At 51.2% G+C, this 19,192-nt stretch overlaps 1 protein-coding gene across 1 annotated transcript in view; it reads right to left on the reverse strand.

Moving 5' to 3' along the window:
- Positions 1 to 18,362, reverse strand: part of VWF (von Willebrand factor) — a 124,152-nt gene extending 105,790 nt beyond the window's left edge. The window contains exons 1-6 of the mRNA XM_040234946.1: positions 18,185 to 18,362; positions 16,308 to 16,362; positions 14,663 to 14,827; positions 7,674 to 7,776; positions 7,190 to 7,398; positions 6,229 to 6,350 (exon numbers count right to left, since the gene is read on the reverse strand). Coding sequence (XP_040090880.1) covers positions 6,229 to 6,350; positions 7,190 to 7,398; positions 7,674 to 7,776; positions 14,663 to 14,827; positions 16,308 to 16,362 — 654 coding nt within the window. The 5' untranslated portion in view covers positions 18,185 to 18,362. The remainder of the gene's footprint in view (positions 1 to 6,228; positions 6,351 to 7,189; positions 7,399 to 7,673; positions 7,777 to 14,662; positions 14,828 to 16,307; positions 16,363 to 18,184) is intronic.
- Positions 18,363 to 19,192: the final 830 nt, after the last annotated feature.

Below are 19,192 nucleotides of genomic sequence, written 5' to 3' on the forward strand. Positions count from 1 at the left end.
ATACTGGAGTGGGGTGCCATTGCCTTCTCCGAGCTAAGCAACTAACACTCCCTAAATTCCTTAAAACAGCACTTTCCCAGCAGAGGATTGTAAAGTGTCTCAAGAAAAGGGTGTCTTTTTCTAATTAGAAAGAACATCTCATAGACCAGCTGCATCCCCCACCCAGCCTCCCAGAACCCTGGGCTTCACACTGCAGACAGGACTGCAGGATAAAAACTAAGATCCCTGTGTAAGGTTCAACCTACGCTGACATTTCCTAGGCTGTCAGATTTTTTTTTTAAGTGACCTGAGGATCTTTCTAAAACCTTCACTGTGCAGTGGAGTTACCTGCAAATGAATACCAATTATTTGAGTATCTATAGCTTGGCACTTTTTATTACTAGGTCTGCACCCTAAGCCCCAGATGCCAGCAGCCCTGCCCTCGGAGAAGCTAAATAGAACGGCAAATCTGTGTGCAATCAAACAAGCCATTATGCATCCCAGTAGAGAGGCTCCGGTTTTGTTGGCATAACAAGGAAACATTCATTCCCCTGGGTATAAGTAATATGACCTGGCTCTCAACGAGCTGACTCCTTGCTGCTACCTCGGAAAGACAGAGGGCTCCTGGAGGCTAGGTCAGCACCGTCTCCCCTACCGAACACTTGGCCACAGTGGCAGACACTTGTAAAGGGATTTACCAGCCCCGACTTCTGACTGAACCCAGGGACCAAGCGACACCCAACAGACTGTAGGCAATTCCAGAGATGGCAGTTATCGCCTTCCTGGAGATGTCTTTGCGCTTCCCAGCCAATCAGGGCGCCCCACTCATGGACAAACACAGCCTGATTGGATGATGAAGCCCCGCCCCCTCTTCTCAGGTAAACAGCCTGAAACTGGAGTTCGGGAAGAACTTGTGCCTTGGGAGGTGTGAGTGTTCGGGGGCCTTGGCCCAGGTCTGAGAACTTAGTAACCAGTTTCTTAAACTGCTCCCAGGACACTGGTTAGTAAGAACCTTAACGCACCCAGGAGACAAAGTGAGTAGCGTGTGTACAGCTGGAGCTCCCAAAGGCCCAGGGGAGACAAACAGGGCCTCTGTGGATTCTCTGCCCCCACCTCCCATCCCCCTCTGTCTCCAGGAGACAGAGTGCCAGGCTGCCTCCTCCACTCGGGCCTCTGTATCAGATTTCCCCGTTTGGAGATCCTGTCTTCACCCCCCACTTCTTAGGTGTAAATGAGAGTATTCCTTTGTACCCTGGGGGTGGGAGCATTTATCTTGTGCTTATCCTGTGATGCCTGTGTTTTGCAAACTAAAGTGAGACAAAGCCCATGCCCTGGGTGTCAGAGGTGCCCATGAGCTGCCCACCTAACTCGGCAACGAACCCCCCCACCCCCTACCCCTCCTATCCCCCGTCACACACCTCAATCCTACCCCTGCCTAGAGAACACTGCAAAGGGCAGAAGACAGCTAACTACAACCATAGGTGGAAGTTTAAGTTTGGAAACAAAAGGAAGAGATGATAAAATCCCTTCTCCTCTGCTCCTCGCTGCTCAGGGCTCCTGGAGTCCCCTCAGCCCCAAACTCCCCTGGGTTACAAGCAGCCCCAGAAGAAAAGCTGGTTTCTGCCTGTTCCCCACCCTCCGTGTCCAGGTGCCTCTGAACCTCACTCTCCTTCTAACCCCACACTGTGCTCAACTCTCCCAGAAAGAATGGGGTTATAGCTGGAGAGGAAGAGAGAAAGAAGGAATTTTGAGCTTAACACTTCAAGTGCTGTGTGTGTTTGGCCTGAGCTTGGTAGGCTGCAGTCCATGGGGTCGGTCACGACTAGAGCGACTTCACTTTCACTTTTCACTTTCATGCATTGGAGAAGGAAATGGCAACCCACTCCAGTGTTCTTGCCTGGAGAATCCCAGAGATGGGGGAGCCTGGTGGGCTGCCATCTATGGGGTTGCACAGAGTTGGACACGACTGAAGCGACTTAGCAGCAGCAGCAGCAGCACCCCACTCCTGGTCTCAATGTGCAGCCATCCCAGGGGCAAATGCAAACTCAAAAGTAATAATAACAACAATAACAGCTCAGCCAGATGAGCCCCACTGGGCTAAGCACTCCACATGTATCCTTTTATCCTTACGGTGGCCCGTAAGGATACATGGAGCAGGCACTTGTCCTGTGTTTCTTTTACATATGTGGAAACTGAGGCTTAGAGAAGGCAAGTGTCCTCCCCAGAGTTATCAGTCTGGTAAATGGTCCAGGGATAGGAAAGCTGTAAGGGCTACAAGGGCAAGTGTCTGCTATTTCAAAGTTTTCCTGAAAAGAAGAGGAAACTACCCTCTTTCCCAAGACAATACCCTCTCCTCCCAGGGTTTGGAACTCAGCCTGTCTCTGTCAGCTGCCAGTACTGTGCTGTGTTCTAGGTGACAGAGATGTTTAGGGACTAGCTGGGAAACCCTAGCACCACTGAAACACTGGAAACCCAAGGAAAAGAGGCGTTGGGAATGGACTTGTTGATTCATTAGAGATTGTGTTTACAGTGTAGGCAGCTGAAATGAGCATGACCCAGAGCATTTTCCTGCGCCTGACACACTCCTTGGTTCAGAAGATAACTGTTCCTTGAAAGTGGAAAGACAATAACTAATAATGAAGCTTTCTATGCTAAGGTAAGGGGTGTGTGTGTGTGTGTGCACTGTGGTGTGTTTTATTTAGCTTCTGGAATAGGAGTAGGCTAGAGTTTCTCCACTATGTGCAGATTTGTTCTACAAATGAAGAATCCTCAGTTATGATTGTGGGGTGGCCCATTCCCTGGATAAATGACCCCACCTAATTTGCATCCATCCATCCATTGAATATTTACTGAGTGAAAGTGTTAGTCACTTCAGCTGTGTCCACCTCTTTGTGACCTCATGGACTGTACCCTCCAGGCTCCTCTGTCCATAGGGATTTCCCAGACAAGAACACTGGAGTGGGTTGCCATGCCCTCCTCCAGGGGATCTTCCTGACCCAGGGATCAAACCCAGGTCTCCTGCACTGGAGGCATCTGAGCCACCAGGGAAGCTCTATTATCAATTCTCTCTTTAGCTCAACCCAGAGAAACACACAAAGAGTTTTAGAGCTGAAGGCAGCGAGACTCATGGAGCCAGACTCCTGAGGGAAAACAAGTCTGGAATCATCACTTGGGTGGCCTGCGGTGGTACAGCCAGAACAGCAGTGGAGGGGGCAGGGCAGGGTGTGGACTCTGACTCTGCAGTGCTCGCTGACGACTCGGGGCAGCTCCTAATCGCACCCTCCACCCAGCTCTGGTTTCCTCATCACTCTGCACAACCACACAGTCCCAGGGGAGGGGCTTGCTTGGCCTGTCAAGTCCCATCATGGCAGTGCTTCCGGGGATAAGCAGAGGTCACCCTCTCCCTGCAGGATGGTAGGTTGGAACATAGTGCGTGCTCCCTGGATGGGAGGCAGGGAGGTGACGCTGTCAGGTAGCCAAGCTCTACAGGGGACATTGGGTGCAATGCAGACACCCTTGGGAGCAGGACTCACCCATGGAAGCTGAGCGCGTTGGCTGCTGGGGGCTCATAGCCGAGTCTTTCTGCAGGCACCGCCCTCAGTCTAGGGGAGCCGTCCTGCCTCCTCGCCCAGAGGCAGCCTCCACCCAGTGATCGACTGGTCAATGTGGGCCCCCTCGCCCCATGGGGCCACCCAGCTTTCAGAACTCCTTGAAGGGCCAGCTGAGGCCTTGATTGGAACTACACAGCATTCAGCTTCTCCCCCTGCACAGCCCTGCCTCTCTCACACCCTGAGAGCCACTCCCTGCTCACAAACCTCCACTTTCCGGGAACCTGACTTACAAGGATCTCATTCCCCAGACAGCGGCGCAGTCTCTGAGAGCAGCCTGTTCAGGGCACTGCATGTTGACAAGAGCCCAGCCGCACCCCGGAGCCATGCTGTTCCCTCCTCCCTCAGCCCTGGCAGCCTGACCCCTGAGAAGAGGAGGTCCTCCGTCAAGGGAGGTCTTTCCCACCTAAAGCGTCATCCTCCCAACACCCCCCACACAGAAGCACAGAGACCATCTTGTCTCCACCTACAGAAGGCGGAGGCAAGGTGGATCCTGCAGCTGACTCCCACCTGGACCCCTTCTCCCCAAGTGGGATCATAAAGGGTAACCCTGAGGGGAAGGAGCTGCTACGAACTGGGGGAGGGATGGGCGGAGTCACCACCAGAACTGAGACCCCGAGGGAAGCACGTGGACAAGGAAGCCACGTGACCACCAAGGAAGCGAGTGAAGGGATGGGGCCACAAGCCAAGGAGCCCCGTGCCCAAAGACCTAGAAGAGACGAGGGGGGCTCTCCCCCAGCCCCCGGAGGGACCCAGCTCTGCAGACACCTTGAAACCAAATTCAGCCCTCTGGCCTCCGGTACTGTAAGAATATATATCCGTAGCTGTAAGTCACTAGGTTTGAGACAGTCTGCCACTCCAGCCTCAGGAAACTCTGACAACATCCAACCTGGTGGCTGGTAGCAGGCCCTGCCCCTCCCCTCCCTTCCCCCCAGTTTCTCCTCTCCCCCACCCAAATGTAAAGTAACCCCCTCCCTGATGATTATTAGTGAGACTTTGGGGCCTTGCCCCCTATTTGTGCTTTAGAACAACCACTTATCGGGCCCTTAAAAAGATATGGTTTTCTAGACTTCCTTGGTGGCACAATGAATAAGAATCCACCTGCAATGCAGGGGACACGGATTCGATTCCTGGCCGGAGCAGCTAAGCCTGCGAGCAGCAGCTACTGAAGCCTGCACGCCCTAGAGCCCATGCTCTGCAACAAGAGGAACCACCACAATGAACAGGCCGGGCACTGCAACTGGGAAACGCCCCGCAAAGCAACGCAGAGCACCCAGAAGTAAACATTTTTTAAAAATGGTTTTCCACAGCAGAATTTCAGACAGGTAGCAGGTGACAGATTTCAGAACTGGACATGGAACAACAGACTGGTTCCAAAGAGGAAAAGGAGTACGTCAAGGCTGTATATTGTCACCCTGCTTATTTAACTTCTATGCAGAGTACATCATGAGAAACTCTGGACTGGAAGAAACACAAGCTGGAATCAAGATTGCTGGAAGAAATATCAATAACCTCAGATATGCAGATGACACCACCCTTATGGCAGAAAGTGAAGGGGAGCTAAAAAGCCTCTTGATGAAAGTGAAAGAGGAAGAGTGAAAAAGTTGGCTTAAAGCTCAACATTCAGAAAACGAAGATCATGACATCTGGTCCCATCACTTCATGGGAAATAGATGGGGAAACAGTAGAAACAGTGTCAGACTTTATTTGGGGGGGCTCCAAAATCACTGCAGATGGTGACTGCAGCCATGAAATTAAAAGACGCTTACTCCTCGGAAGAAAATTTATGACCAACCTAGATAGCATATTCAAAAGCAGAGACATTACTTTGCTGACTAAGGTCCGTCTAGTCAAGGCTATGGTTTTTCCTGTGGTCATGTATGGATGTGAGAGTTGGACTGTGAAGAAGGCTGAGCGCCGAAGAATTGATGTGTTTGAACTGTGATGTTGGAGAAGACTCTTGAAGGTCCCCTGGACTGCAAGGAGATCCAACCAGTCCATTCTGAAGGAGATCAACCCTGGGATTTCTTTGGGAGGAATGATGCTAAAGCTGAAGCTCCAGTACTTTGGCCACCTGATGCGAAGAGTTGACTCATTGGGAAAGACTCTGATGCTGGGAGAGATTGGGGGCAGGAGGAGAAGGGGAAGACCCAGGATGAGATGGCTGGATGGCATCACTGACTCGATGGACGTGAGTCTGAGTGAACTCCGGGAGATGGTGATGGACAGGGAGGCCTGGCGGGCTTCGATTCATGGGGTCGCAGAGAGTTGGACACGACTGAGCGACTGAACTGAACTGAACTGAACTGAGCAGGTGACAATGGGGATATTTGGGGCTGAGGGGGCGTTGGAATGTAAAACAGGAAAGTATAATAACTTGCTGTACCGACTCATTGGACCAGGCCCATCTCTAGAGTTCCAGGCCCAGGACAGTATTATTAACAAGATTAGGGTCAGCCGAACTCTAACCACAGTTGGTTTTCCACAGGAAAGGGGCACACGGGACACAGAGCAGCCAGAGGGACCCTCCAACGTGGACCCCATCCTCCCCAGGATGGAGGACCTGGGATGGGACCTCATTCTGCCTCTTGACTCCTAAAGCCCCGAACCACCCAGATCACACCCAGCCTAGGTGACCCACCTTCTGCAGATTGGAGGAGATGTTGCAGGAGCTGCTGGGAGAGGACACCCGTGGGCACCGCTGCTCCTCACTGCTCAGGGCCCAGGAATTTGCAAAGTCGTAGGGGTCTGAGGTCAGGGTCCCTGTAGAGAAAGGTTCAGGAGAATGGAGCCATGGTCATGAGACCTGGGACTGCTGGGTGAAAATTCCGGGTCTGTAGGCACCTGAATCAACTTTGTTTACATTCGAACATAGGCCTCTGCAGCAGGGGTTTTGATGTTATTTAGTTACTCAATCATGTCCGACTCTTTATGACCCCATGGATTGTAGCCCACTACAGTGGGCTCCTCTGTGCTTGGGAATTTTCCAGGCGAGAATACTGGAGTGGGTTGCCATTTCCTCCCGCAGGGGATCTTCCCAATCCAGGGATCAAACCCATGTCTCTTGCATTGGCTGGCAGGTTCTTTACCACCAGAATTCTTTTCTGAGCCACCAGGGTAGCCCACATAAATGTTTATATAATAGAAATTTTCAGAAGAAAAATGAGGATTAGCAGTGGTTTTCACATAGTCCGTACATTATACTTCCTATTTCTCATGAACATACACATGCACGCACACACACGTGCACACGTACACATAAACTGGCCTTTGGGGCAGTGCAGAGGACCACCTTTTATAGATTTCATGTGTGAAGTTCCATCACAGTGGCACAGGAGGTCCTGTTCAGATCATCCAGCATTTATCAAACATCTACCATCTGGGAACTCAAAGTTGAACCAAGTCAGGTCTGAGGATCCCCAAGATCTGATTTGAGGACAGATCTAGGCCTTGAGGCGGAATGCTAAGAGATAAAGTTCATGAGATAAATTGAGGTGAGGACTCAGGGAAGGTAGAGCACCAGGGGAGGAGTCCTAGTGTAGGTTGGTGAGCAGGGTAACCCAACCACGCCCTCGGGGAACGCTGTCCCAGAAAAATCTTACCTTCTTGAGTCCTGAAGTCATCTTCGGCAAAGATGTTAAAGTCACCGCACAGCCCACAGGTCTTGTTGAAGTGTCTGTCTGACAGCAGGATTTGGAAGTTCCCGCTGCTGTCGATCCTGGCCACAAAGCCATAAGACTCGCTGGACAGCTTGTGGTACCCAGCCTCGGTGTCCAGGTACAGCCCTCTGGTGGCATAGGGCATGGAGACGCTGGGGAGACAGGAGGAGCTCAGGAAGGGGCCATTTTCTGGGAGTCCCTCCACCCATCAACCTGACCCTGTTCTGCAGGGTTCAGACTGCCATGCAGAAGCTGAAAGCCTGGTCTCGGAGTCAGGATTCCCCACTCTCACCCACCCTTCTCACCTCCTCCGGGCACATGTACTTTCTTTCTCTGGGCCCCACTCCTTTGTCTGAAAAAATGAGGGCGAGCACAAGGGGAATTCCCAGGGCCTCTTCTAATTTGAACTTTCTGGGCTCTGACTTACTGCTGGCCCCCCTGCAACACAGTACCGTTGACAAACACATGGATGTCGAAAAATTCCCCGAGGTACACAGAGAGACCCACTCTTCTACCATCTTGGAAGTCCCCTGAAAAAGAAAAGAATTATTTAAACAGGGTAGCAATTATCACCCAAAAAACGTGAATGCATTTATTTATAACCATCATCTCTGTAATCTTGTCTCAGTGGGAAACTCCCCCCAAAGAGTTAACAAATGGGCAACAGAAATCTCCCCCCAAATCTCATATGCTCACTCATCTTTCCATACATCTAGAAATATTTATTGAGTGCCTTCTGTATATGAGGCCCTCTAATAGTCTATTCCTTTAAAGTGAAGTCGCTCAGTCCGTGTCCGACTCTTTGTGACCCCGTGGACTGTAGCCCACCAGGCTTCTCCGTCCAGGGGGTTCTCCAGGCAAGAATACTGGAGTGGGTTGCCATAAGGAAAATGTAAAATCCTGACTCCTTCCTTCTGGGAGCTTACAATCAAAGTATGAAGATAAAATTAAGCACGAGTCAAATACATTGTAAAGCAGTGAATTCAAAGCCACCATGCGAGTTATTGGTGACATGACCTCTGGGATGTGTTATTTAAAATGGTCTCTTAGAAAGGGAACCCTCCTACACTGTTGGTGGGATTGTAAACTGGTGCAACTACTATGGAAAATAGTATGGCAATTACTCAAAAAACTCAAAATAGAGCTTCCATACAATCCAGTGATGCCACCCGTAGGCGTATATCCAGATAAAACTGTAGTTCAAAAAGATACATGCGTCCCTATGTTCACAACAGCACTGTTTATAATAACCAAGACATGGAAGCAACCTGAGTGTCCACCAACAGAGAGGAATGGGTAAGGAAGAGTGATACACACACAACGGAATACTGCTCAGCCATGAAAACGAATACAATGCCATTTGCCTCAACGTGGCTGGGCCTAGAGATTATCATACTAAGTGAAATAAGTCAGGAAGAGACAGACAAATACCATATGAGCTCACTTATACGGGGAATCTGAAATATGACATAGATGAACATACCTACGAAACAGAATCAAGGACATAGAGAACAGATTGGCGATTGGCAAGGGGAGCGGGGAGAAGGCTGGACTGGAAGTCTGGGATTCCCAGGATGAATAAACAGCAAGGCCCTGCTGTATAGCACAGGGAACTATATTCAATATCCTATGATAAACATAATGGAAAAGAATACGAAAAAGAATGTGTGTGTGTGTATATGCATGTATAACTGAGTCACTTTGTTGTACAGCAATAATAAACACAGCATTGGAATTCAAAAAAACATAAAGTGTTAGTCGCTCGGTCGTGTCCAACTCATTTGCAACCCCATGGACTATAGCCCGCCAGACTCCTCTGTCCGTGGGATTCTCCAGGCAAGAGTACTGGAGTGGGTTGCCATTCCCTTCTCCAGGGCATCTTTCTTGACCCAGGGATCGAACCTGGGTCTCCTGCTTTGCAGGCAGATTCTTTACTATCTGAGAAAATAAATTTTTTAAAAGTTCTTGCCCAGAAAGTGGAGTAAAAACACCAATGACTTCATGATCCAGTGTGTGCACACACACATTTCCCACACCCCTACCCTTACCAGAGCCATGAGCTCTGGTAATTTCGGAAGTCTTCTATTCTTTTCTGTTTAATTTTTTTTAATGCTGGCGACAACAATAATATTCATTTTATGACCCATAGTTTTTGACTCAGTTCGCAAAACATTGGCCTAGACTGACTCCATTTTACAGATGGAGAGACTGAGGCCCAAGTGTACAACAGGTTTTCTCCACCTTGGCACTATTGACACTGGAGGCCAGATACTTCTTTGCTGTGGGGGCCACTCTGTGCATGTAGGTCATTAGCAGCATCCTTGGCTTCTGCCCGTCAGATGCCACTAGCATTCACCCCCAGTTGTGACAACCCCAAATGCCTCTAGACTCCATGTCCTCTGGGGGGAAAATCACCCAGGTTGAGAACTACTAGCTTATACCACTAACCGCACCGGGCTTTCTGACTCCAAGTCCAAACCTCCCTTGTCACACAAACTTCTTAATGGAGCATCTGAGTGCTCACGGTTGTGAATCGCTAATGCAGGGGAGAACCCGCCATCAGTCCTGTTCTTTATTTGCCTCCTACTCTCCCGGCAGAACTTGGGAAGGACCCTGATGATGGGCAGCCATTAGAAACTACCAGTGAGCCCAGTGCCGGGGAACACTCCCACGCCCTGCAGACCAGGAGGTCTGCACTTCCTGTGCTTGTCAGAGGGAGGGCAAGGTATCCATCTCATGGGCGAGCCAGGGAAGCTCCCACTATACCCTGTCTCCTTTCTGGCCTCTTGAACTCAGAGACTTAGGATCTAAGTGAGGGAACAAGACCTCCTCTAGGTGAGTGAGGAGCACCCCAGGAAGCCGAGTTCAACCTGAGTGCTGTCTCTGCCTTCCAAGTGTGGGACTCACTGATCCGCATCTCTAACAAACACTCCGTCCTCCACCCTGCGACTCTGGTGCAGGTGGACATCAGCCTAAAGCTGCACAGCAGTGGTTGATCTGACCTGGCCACGACGCCCTGAGGTAGAGACAAGAGTCTCAGGCTGGGAGCTCACTCAGAACAGTATAGGTTGCCCATGGCTCTTGCGGCTGCTATGGGATCCAGATCCCAGTGTGGGGGCCTCCAGGACTCCCAAGATCTCTCCCAGGTCCCCATGCTGGCCAGCTAGGAGCTGAGTCCCTGGATGGAGACTGCTGGCCGGGAGCCAGCACCAGGTCAAGGAGCTCCCCCTTTGCACCAGGTGGCCCTGCACGCTCAGACACAAACACTTTACCCAGGATGTGGACAAGGTCCACAGGAGAGGAACGGGAATTTGTGATTTGGAAGGGAGGAAACAGGATGTCATTGGAGAACAATGGAGCACAGGCGTGGGGGAGGGCATAGCTGTGCCTGCAGGACTGAAGGGCAGCCTCCAGGGCTCCCAGGTCCCTTCCCCTGACCCGGCGCCCCCTCTTCCCCGGAGCAATCATGCCAGCCCACCCTACCCAGCCCAGATCCTCAGATTACCTGTGTCCTGCCAACACCCCACCCTCACCATCCAAAACAGACAAAGTAGTTGCCCATTTTCTCCAGCGTTATATAATAGCAGCACAATTTGGGGTGAGAATTAAACAAATCTAGATTGAAATGTGATTGATTCATAGCCTGACTTAGGCCGATTACCTTCCAGAAAACTGACAGGCAACAAGAGCAAGTTGATACAAGAAAAGAAGAACACAGAGAGGGTATCTCTGAATTAGAGAGTCCTAACTCAGCCCGTCCATTCCTCCTGGCCCCTGAAACCCAAAGAAGGATGGCCAGAGAGGCCAGACTTCTGACACCACCTGCGTAAACATATGGAGGGGAGGTCAGCATTACTTTGACCTTGAGAGACAAGTCCTCAAGTGTTCACAGTGCGTTTATGACAACATGGGTGGAACTGAAGGGCACTGTACTAAGTGAAATACGGCAGATAGAGAAAGACAAATGCTGTACCATCTCACACATGAACACTTTAAAATAAAACAAGTGCACCGTGACTTTCAAGGTGGAGAAATCCACTGAGATAAACACTGGGACCACTTGAGGAGGAAGGACCTGGGCCTTCAGCTTCCCAGGGAAGCTGACAGGGTGTTTTCTCTCCGCTGCTGCCTCTGAAGCAAGGTAGGTGCTCAGACTTCAGCGTCCAGGATGACTTCCTCAATTCATCATGCCCTAGGGACGCGTCCAGTCCTCACCAGCTGCCTGGTGACCACGGCCAAGGTCACCCTGCCTCCTGCCTCTCTCCCTTCCAGGACCATCTTGGCTAAGAACTGATTTCTTCCTGGCCCTTCCTGCAGAGACTCTGCATTAGCCTCTCATTGCCTGCTGAATTGAGAAACAAACTCCACCATCATACAGCAAGTTCCAGCCCCATCAGCTCCCCCTACCACCCCATCTTGCACCCCCTCTTCTCCAGGCCTGTGCTTCTCAAAGTTGGGCCCCAAACTCCCAGGAGCAGCCAGGAACTTGCTAGCGGTGAATATCTCAAGCCACACTCTGGATCCAGTGGCATAGACACCCTGGGCCAAGGCTGGGGGACCCCAGTAACGTGTTTTAACCAGCCTCCAGGTGAGCCTGATGGGGACCACAGCTCCCACCACACTGATCCCCCCCCCAGGCTGCATGGCACCAAACTTACCCCTTTCAGACTCTCCCCTGTGCTCCTGCTGCCCCCTTCCCTGTCCTGTCTGTCCAAGCAAGCCCCTCCCAAGGCCTTGCACGCCTTGCTTTTCGTGAAACCTGCTCTTGTATACAACAGAGAACCACGCTTTGTGCACCACCAACCCCTACCCCGCTTGGTGTTGACAGAGACCCCATGGAGCTAAAGAAACAAAGATGAGTGTGATCCAGTCCTTGCCCTTGAGGGATTCAGGGAGCAGTAGGGAAAATGGCATTCCAGTGAAGTTCAGACCACTGAAGCCATACTGGGGTAGGCTTTCCAGCAGAGGCAGGGCCCAAGGGGGCAGCCAGAGAAGCAAGAGAACCCATGGGACATCCCTGATGGTCCAGTGGCTGGGACTCTGCCCTTCCACTGCAGGGGGTGAAGGTTCAGTCCCTGGCTCTTGCTGTTTTTCAGTTGCCAAGTCATGTCCGACTCTCTGTGAGCCCATGGACTACAGCACGCCATGCTTCCCTGTCCCTCACTGTCTCCCAGAGCTTGCTCAAACTCATGTCCATTGAGTCGGTGATGCCATCCAACCATCTCAGCCTCTATCAGCCTTTTCTTCTCCTTCCCTCAATCTTTCTCAGGATCAGGGTCTTTTCGAAAGAGTTGGCTCTTGGCATCAGGTGGTCAAAGTACTGGTGCTTCAGCTTTGGCATCAGTCCTTCCAATGAATATTCACAGTTGATTTCCTTTAGGATTGACTTGCTTGATCTCTTGATCTCAAGAGTCTTCTCCAGCACCAGAGTTCAAAAGCATCAGTTCTTTGGTGCTTAGCCATCTTTAGGTCCAACTCTCACATCCATACATGACTACTGGAAAAGTCATAGCTTTCACTAAATGGACCTTGGTTGGCAAAGTGATGTCTCTGCTTTGTAATATACTGTCTAGGTTTGCCATAGCTTTCCTTCCAAGGAGCATCTTTTAATTTCATGGGTGCAGTCACCTTTCTCCAGGGGATCTTCCCAACCCAGGGATCAAACCTAGTCTCTTTTACCATCTGAGCTGCCAAGGAAGCTGACATACAGTGTAGTATAGCCAAAAATTAATTAATTTTAAAAAAAATGAAACAGGAGAGCCCAGAGCTAAGGCCAGCTGTCAGTTCACTCAGCAGCCAAGCCAAGCCTTGCCCAGCGCTGGCATACAGAGGTGCTGCAGCTGTCGTCCTAACTGATGGAGTTAACACCACGAGAGCCCTGAGCCTGCATCTTGTGTGAGGTCTGGGTGTTGACCAGGATGCTCTCCTTGACCAAGTCTCCTTGACCACACCTGAGTCAGGCTTTTCTGAGCCCTCTGCTTGGTTAGGTCTCCACCTAGACTCTATCCCTGGCCTACTTGGTCCAATTTTAGCAAGAATCCTGTAGGTTAGTTTAGCAAGAATCCCCTGCCCTCAATATCCAATTATATTCCTCATAACCCACTCTGCACATTGCATCACCCTGGCCTGCCATCAGCAAGAACCCTGTCAAGCTGGTTTAGCCAGACTCCCCAAGACCCCTGACGTTTCCTCTTGGTAATTTCCCGTCCTGGGACTTCCCTTCCAGTGGTTAAAAATCCACTTTCCAATGGAGGGGACATGGGTTTGACCCCTGATCAGGGAACTAAGATTCCACATACCATGGAGCAACTAAGCCTGAGTGCCATAACTAGAGAGAAGTCTGCACACCACAATGAAGACCTCACAGGCCACAACTAAGACCCAACGCAACTGAATAAATAAGTAATGTAAATAAATATTTTTTAAAATTTCTATCTGGCCACCCACACCTGGCTCCTTGGCTATAAATCCCCACTCATCCTTGTTATATTCTTTCCTCTACTGCAAAACCCCCATTGCAGTGCCCCCACCCCCACCCCCCCATGTAAAGTCTTCCTCACTGTCCTTATAACAATTGCCACAAAAATTTTGCTGTGACAGTGTGGGTAAGTCTATTGCCATCTCCCTCTCCACCTGCCCCGCCCCGCCACAGCTGAGGACTCTGCCTTTGCTGGGTTTCACATGATCCCTCTCACATACCACACACATCTCGTGAACTGTTAGAGTGTGAAGCTCATCAAACTGCAATATTCCATCGCTGCCTCCGGCCCCACTCCCAGCCCCAGACAGTCTCCTCTCTCCTTCATACAGGAGCAAGGTCCTTCTTCCTGACAAGCCCAGGATCAAAATCCAGCTCTCGCTATCTTACCTGTCAGCCCCTTGGGAGGATCATCAACCTCCTTGGGCTTCAACTCTTCATGTGTGAAACCGAGGTGACTGCCTGCTCCCCACAGCTCAGAGCTGCCTCAGGGGAGCAGAGATAACATGGGCATGGTATCAACCCTTTGCCAGGAACACAGGAGATGTTCCACATCAGCTGATACTCTGACCTCCAGCTGGAATAGGCAACCTTCCTTCCCTTTTCTACATGCTTGGGCTGTTACAAACCACTTTCTGGGTCATCATTTCTCTTGACGCTTCAGGGCTTCCAGAGCGTTGCCTGGACCCAGAGCAATGGACTCAAACACTGGAGAAGCACAAAGACTCTCTCCATCCATGAGGCTTCCACAGGAAGAGAACCAGGGAGAAGTCAAGGGAATCCCTAAGTCGTGGAGAGGCCGTTCCCCACCATGATCTTGGCTCGGCACGGTCGTAAGAATGAGAAACCTCAACGCCCAACCAGACACCCTCACATGCCAAGGCTGAGCTAGGCTGCCCCCACTCCTGCCCACCCCCTTGCTCTGAATTCGGACTCACCTACGATCGAGAAGGAGTGTGTCTTGCAATCCCCTGCCAGGAGGTAACTACAGTCTCCCGCAAAGCTGTACATGCTCTCATCAAAGGTGTTGATGAAGTCAGCTCCAAAGAGGCTGCACCGGGCCATCGATGACTTGCCAAGAGCCCCTTCTCCACAAAGGGCCCCTAGAGGGAAAGGCCACACGTGAGTACAGCAGGTACCACCAGCTCAAACTGCTGCAGCCCAGGAGAAATGAGGTTGCAGCTGTCAGCAATCAGGCAACAGGGAAAGACTTTCCATTTTAAATGACGCTAGAACTGTTGCTTTCAGCCCCCAAGAGTGACCCGGGACTCCCCAATAATGGAAGAACTGCTTTTCAGGAAATCGATTTGTTTTAATGACAGATGATTTGAAGTGTATACCGCATGCTCCTTAGAGAAAATTTGGAAAATATTGAAGAAGAATAAAGAAGGAAGTTAAAATCACCTGCAACCAACATTCAGCAGTAACTAGAGTTGACATTTTAGTGTTTGCCTTTTATTTCTATCTTACTGTGTATAAACAATTACAGTTTTTTTTTGCAAATTTGTCAGCAAACTGACTGAGCAAAGGACTTATAACCTATTTATTTCTCAACATATTATAAAGAATTTATAATGTCATACTTCCAAAACATGATTTTTGGTGGGCTGTATTGTACCTTGCATTGAAATGAATTTGGTATAGGTTCTAACATTTTCCAGTTTCCTGATGTGTAAATAGATTGTAATGAGTGTCCTTTAATCTACTGGTATATCTTGAATATATTAAATTCTAAGTAGATCAATAGATCAGTGTGCATTGAACCTTTGAAATGTTAACCCCTGCAAGATCACATTGCCAACTTCACCTCACATTGTACGTGAGTATGTGTATGTGTTAGCAGGTAGGAAATCACAGCAGTCAATCTCCAAGTTTTCTGCCTCCTCTGGCCCAGGACCCTCCTACTAGGGTTAGGGTTACAGTTAACAGGAAGATGCAGAGGAGTAACAAAAGTACCTCTGCCCCTGTGGGCAGCGGGTTGGATGCTCTGACCTAGTAATCTAAGTGGAGACGAGGGTGAGACCAGGATCAGAAAAGGGTCCCTTTTGCCGTTCATAGACTCAGCGTCTCAGTGAGGGAAGAAAGGCAGCGTCTACAGTGGAGGAGAGCTGGCCTGAGACCCAGGAGAACTGACCTCTGATCTTGGTTCTATGAGACTTTAGAGCAGTTGTTTTTCCTCTCTGACCCTCGGCTTCTTCATCGCTACTATGGGATGTACGGCTGCACAAATAAATGAGCCCCACCATCCACTCAAAAACTAATAATCTACCCACGTCTTGGGTTCCTTTTCCCCATCCTCCATCCCCATCCTAAAGGACTGTCCTGTGTAGCCCTGGCGCTTCTTAATTCCCCAATCAGGGAAGACACTTGCAGGCACCAACTCCTTGAGAAACACACATCAGGAGCAGTGGGCTCTGCAGAAGAGAAATTAACCAGGCACCCAGTGACTCCACAGCCCCAACAGGAGCCAAACATAGGGCTAAACACACAGGTGTGCTCTAGACACACCTGCTGACCCCTGGCAGGGGGAGGTTCCCAATGGCCCGAGGCAGAATTGAAGAGTGGCAGCACCGTAGGACCTACCTGGCAAAGTGAGGGCCACAGCAAGCAGCAGCCTCGTGAGCCTTGTGGGAAACATCTGCAGAGAAGAGGGAGAGGTGAGCGGCTGCTGGTCTGTGCTACTGGCCACACGTGATGTGGGGAGAACTTTTTAAGCAAGAGGAAAGAATGATCCTCATTTCCCCCTTAAACATAGACTGTGCTTAGTTGCTACAGTCGTGTCGAACTCTTTGGGACCCCGTGGACTATAGCCTACCAGCTTCCTCTGTTCATGGGATTCTCCAGGCAAGAATATTGGACTGGATAGCCATTTCCTCCTCCAGGGCATCTTCCCCACCCAGGGATCGAACCAGCATCTCCTGCACTGCAGGTGGATTCTTTACAGCTGAGCCACTGCGAAAAACCTTAACATGGACCGCTGGTCCCCCAGGTCAGGCCCAAGAGTAGTAATCACTGGGTCAGAACGCCAGGCATCCTTCCCCAAACAGGGGTCCCTGAGCACACAGAGAGGAAAGCTCTGCCTTGCCCTCCCTCACCCCCTGCCAGCCTGACCCCTATCATTCCCTGATCCTTCAGCAGCTCAGAGCAGGGAGCAGCTCGTTCCCTCCTCCTCATCATCCTTCCACACTTGGCAGGAAACTGGAGAAGAGGAACTGTCTCACACTTCCATTCCTACCACAGGCACCAGGCTTCGAGAACCTTCAGGAACCAGACTTGCTAGGCAGTCACCCACAAGGTGGGCTTCCCGGGTGGTGCTAGTAGTAATGAACCCACCAGTGCAGGAGACATGAGACACGGTTCGATCCCTGGGTTGGAAAGATCCCCTAGAGGACAGCATGGCAGCCCACTCCAGTATTCTTGCCTGGAGAATCCTTATGGACAGAGGAGCCTGGAAGGCTATAGTCCATGGAGCTGCAAAGAGTCGGATACGACTGAAGCCACTTAGCACACACGTAGGCATGCACAAGGTACATGAACTCCCTCTGTCATTCCTACCCCAGCACCTAGCACAATGCCCAGCACCTAGGAGATGTTCAGGAAAAATCTGCTGAGTTGATCTGGTAAGTGGACAGGAGTCCAGCAGCCCTGGGCGGTGGGCATGATTCCCTGAGGTGTGACTCCCCTTCTCCAAGAAAGGGACCACTGATCTTGGCTGGCTGAGCACACCCTGAGTCCCTCAGGGCTCCAGCCACAGTGGTCTCCTCTGGAAAAGCAGCTAAATTAAGTTCAGCGTCTCACATTTGGCCTTCCCTAATGGCTCAGATGGTAAAGAGTCTGCCTGCAATGTGGGAGACCCAGGTTGGATCCCTGGGTCAGGAAGATCCCCTGGAGAAGGAAATGGCAACCCACTCTGGTATTCTTGCCTGGACAATCCCATGGACAGAGGAGCCTGGTGGGCTACAGTTCATAGGGTCACAGAGAGTTGAACACAACTGAGCAACACTTTTCTGTCATCTGACATTCCCTGGGCAGGGAGGGGCAAGGGTGGGGGGGTCCTTTCCCACCCACTGTCCCATCTGACCAAACAAGGGAGACGTAAACCCCATCCAATATATAATTCTGGGGAAGGAACACTCTGATGTCCAATATGGCCAAGGCTTGGTCTCAGCCGTACACACAGGTACATCAGGCTGCTTCCGGAAGGTACCCAGAGGTGGGGGTAGGGCTTGTCTCCTCCTGTCTGGTCAAGCACTACAAGCAGTAAAGCCCAGGCAGGAGCAGAAGCAGTGGCAGAACCCCCAGAGGCAGGTGGAGAAGACGGCATTAGGAGGGTCCTCGGCTGTCAATCACTCCGGCACACTACTCCCTGGAAGGAGAACCCCAGGTCCCCGGGGCAGGGGGTGGGGGGTCAGTCCTGCATCTCATTCCACAGTGAACCAACCCTCCTCCCAAATCCGTACCTTCCCCTGTGGAAGGGGGCGCAGGTGTCTCCGAGGAAGCTCAGCCTCCACAGTGCTGCACCCAGCCTTAGGCCATGCTCTCCAGGAACTTCTGCGGCTTTGGACAGTCTTGCTGGTGAGTGATCCCCGGGCCGCGGACACCCTGTGGCCGAAGGGAGATAAGGCCCAAATCGTGACGTCTGCGGTCAGCCTGCCCGCCCCCCTCTTTTCCCACCACAGTAGCTGTGAGCAGCCACAACAGGAGACAGGCCTCCTCCTAATGACCCAGAGGAAACAATGGACGGAAATGGTACTAGAAACACCTCCGAGGCGATAAGGCTTTGAACAGTTTGGTGGGAGGTCTCTTAGCCTCTGCCCCAGTGAGCCTCCTGGCCCTCCAGGGCCCCCACACAGGCCCTGATCCTTCCATAGGCAGCGACCCACAAACCGGAGGACCAGGGAGGCTGGCTGTCCCAGACAGGCCAGCCCAGGCTGGGGAGGGACCCAAGCCAGAGCAACAGAGCTTCTGGATCCGATCTCCAGGGCCAGACTCCAGGGGAGTTTGGAGAAACACCTCCACTTGAGCCAGCTGAGCAACTGTGTTTAGTGGTGAGTGATTAGAGGAAGGAGAGAGCTGACGCTTCCTGCCCCGCAAGGTGTGAGAGATCAGGTCCTGGCCCCTACGAGGGCCACCAGGCTGGGTCCCAGACAGAGAATGGATGCTTTACAGGTAAGGGGCCTGGTCACTGGTCTTGGCCTTTCTGAGATGATGGCTGGATGATTGGAGGCTGTCCTCTTCCCAAAGATGCTTCCAAACCCACCTGGTGCCCTGACTCCTCCCTGACCTTGCACACACACATCACATACACAACATACGCACCACACACGCATAGTACATACCTACACACACCACATATATACATACACATAGAGTCCCTGGGGCTGCAAGGAGATCCAACCAGTCCATCCTAAAGGAGATCAGTCCTGAGTGTTCATTGGAAGGACTCATGTTGAAGCTGAAACTCCAAT

Source organism: Oryx dammah, unplaced genomic scaffold (assembly GCF_014754425.2).
Source record: "Oryx dammah isolate SB20612 unplaced genomic scaffold, SCBI_Odam_1.1 HiC_scaffold_29, whole genome shotgun sequence".
Classification (NCBI taxonomy): domain Eukaryota; kingdom Metazoa; phylum Chordata; class Mammalia; order Artiodactyla; family Bovidae; genus Oryx; species Oryx dammah.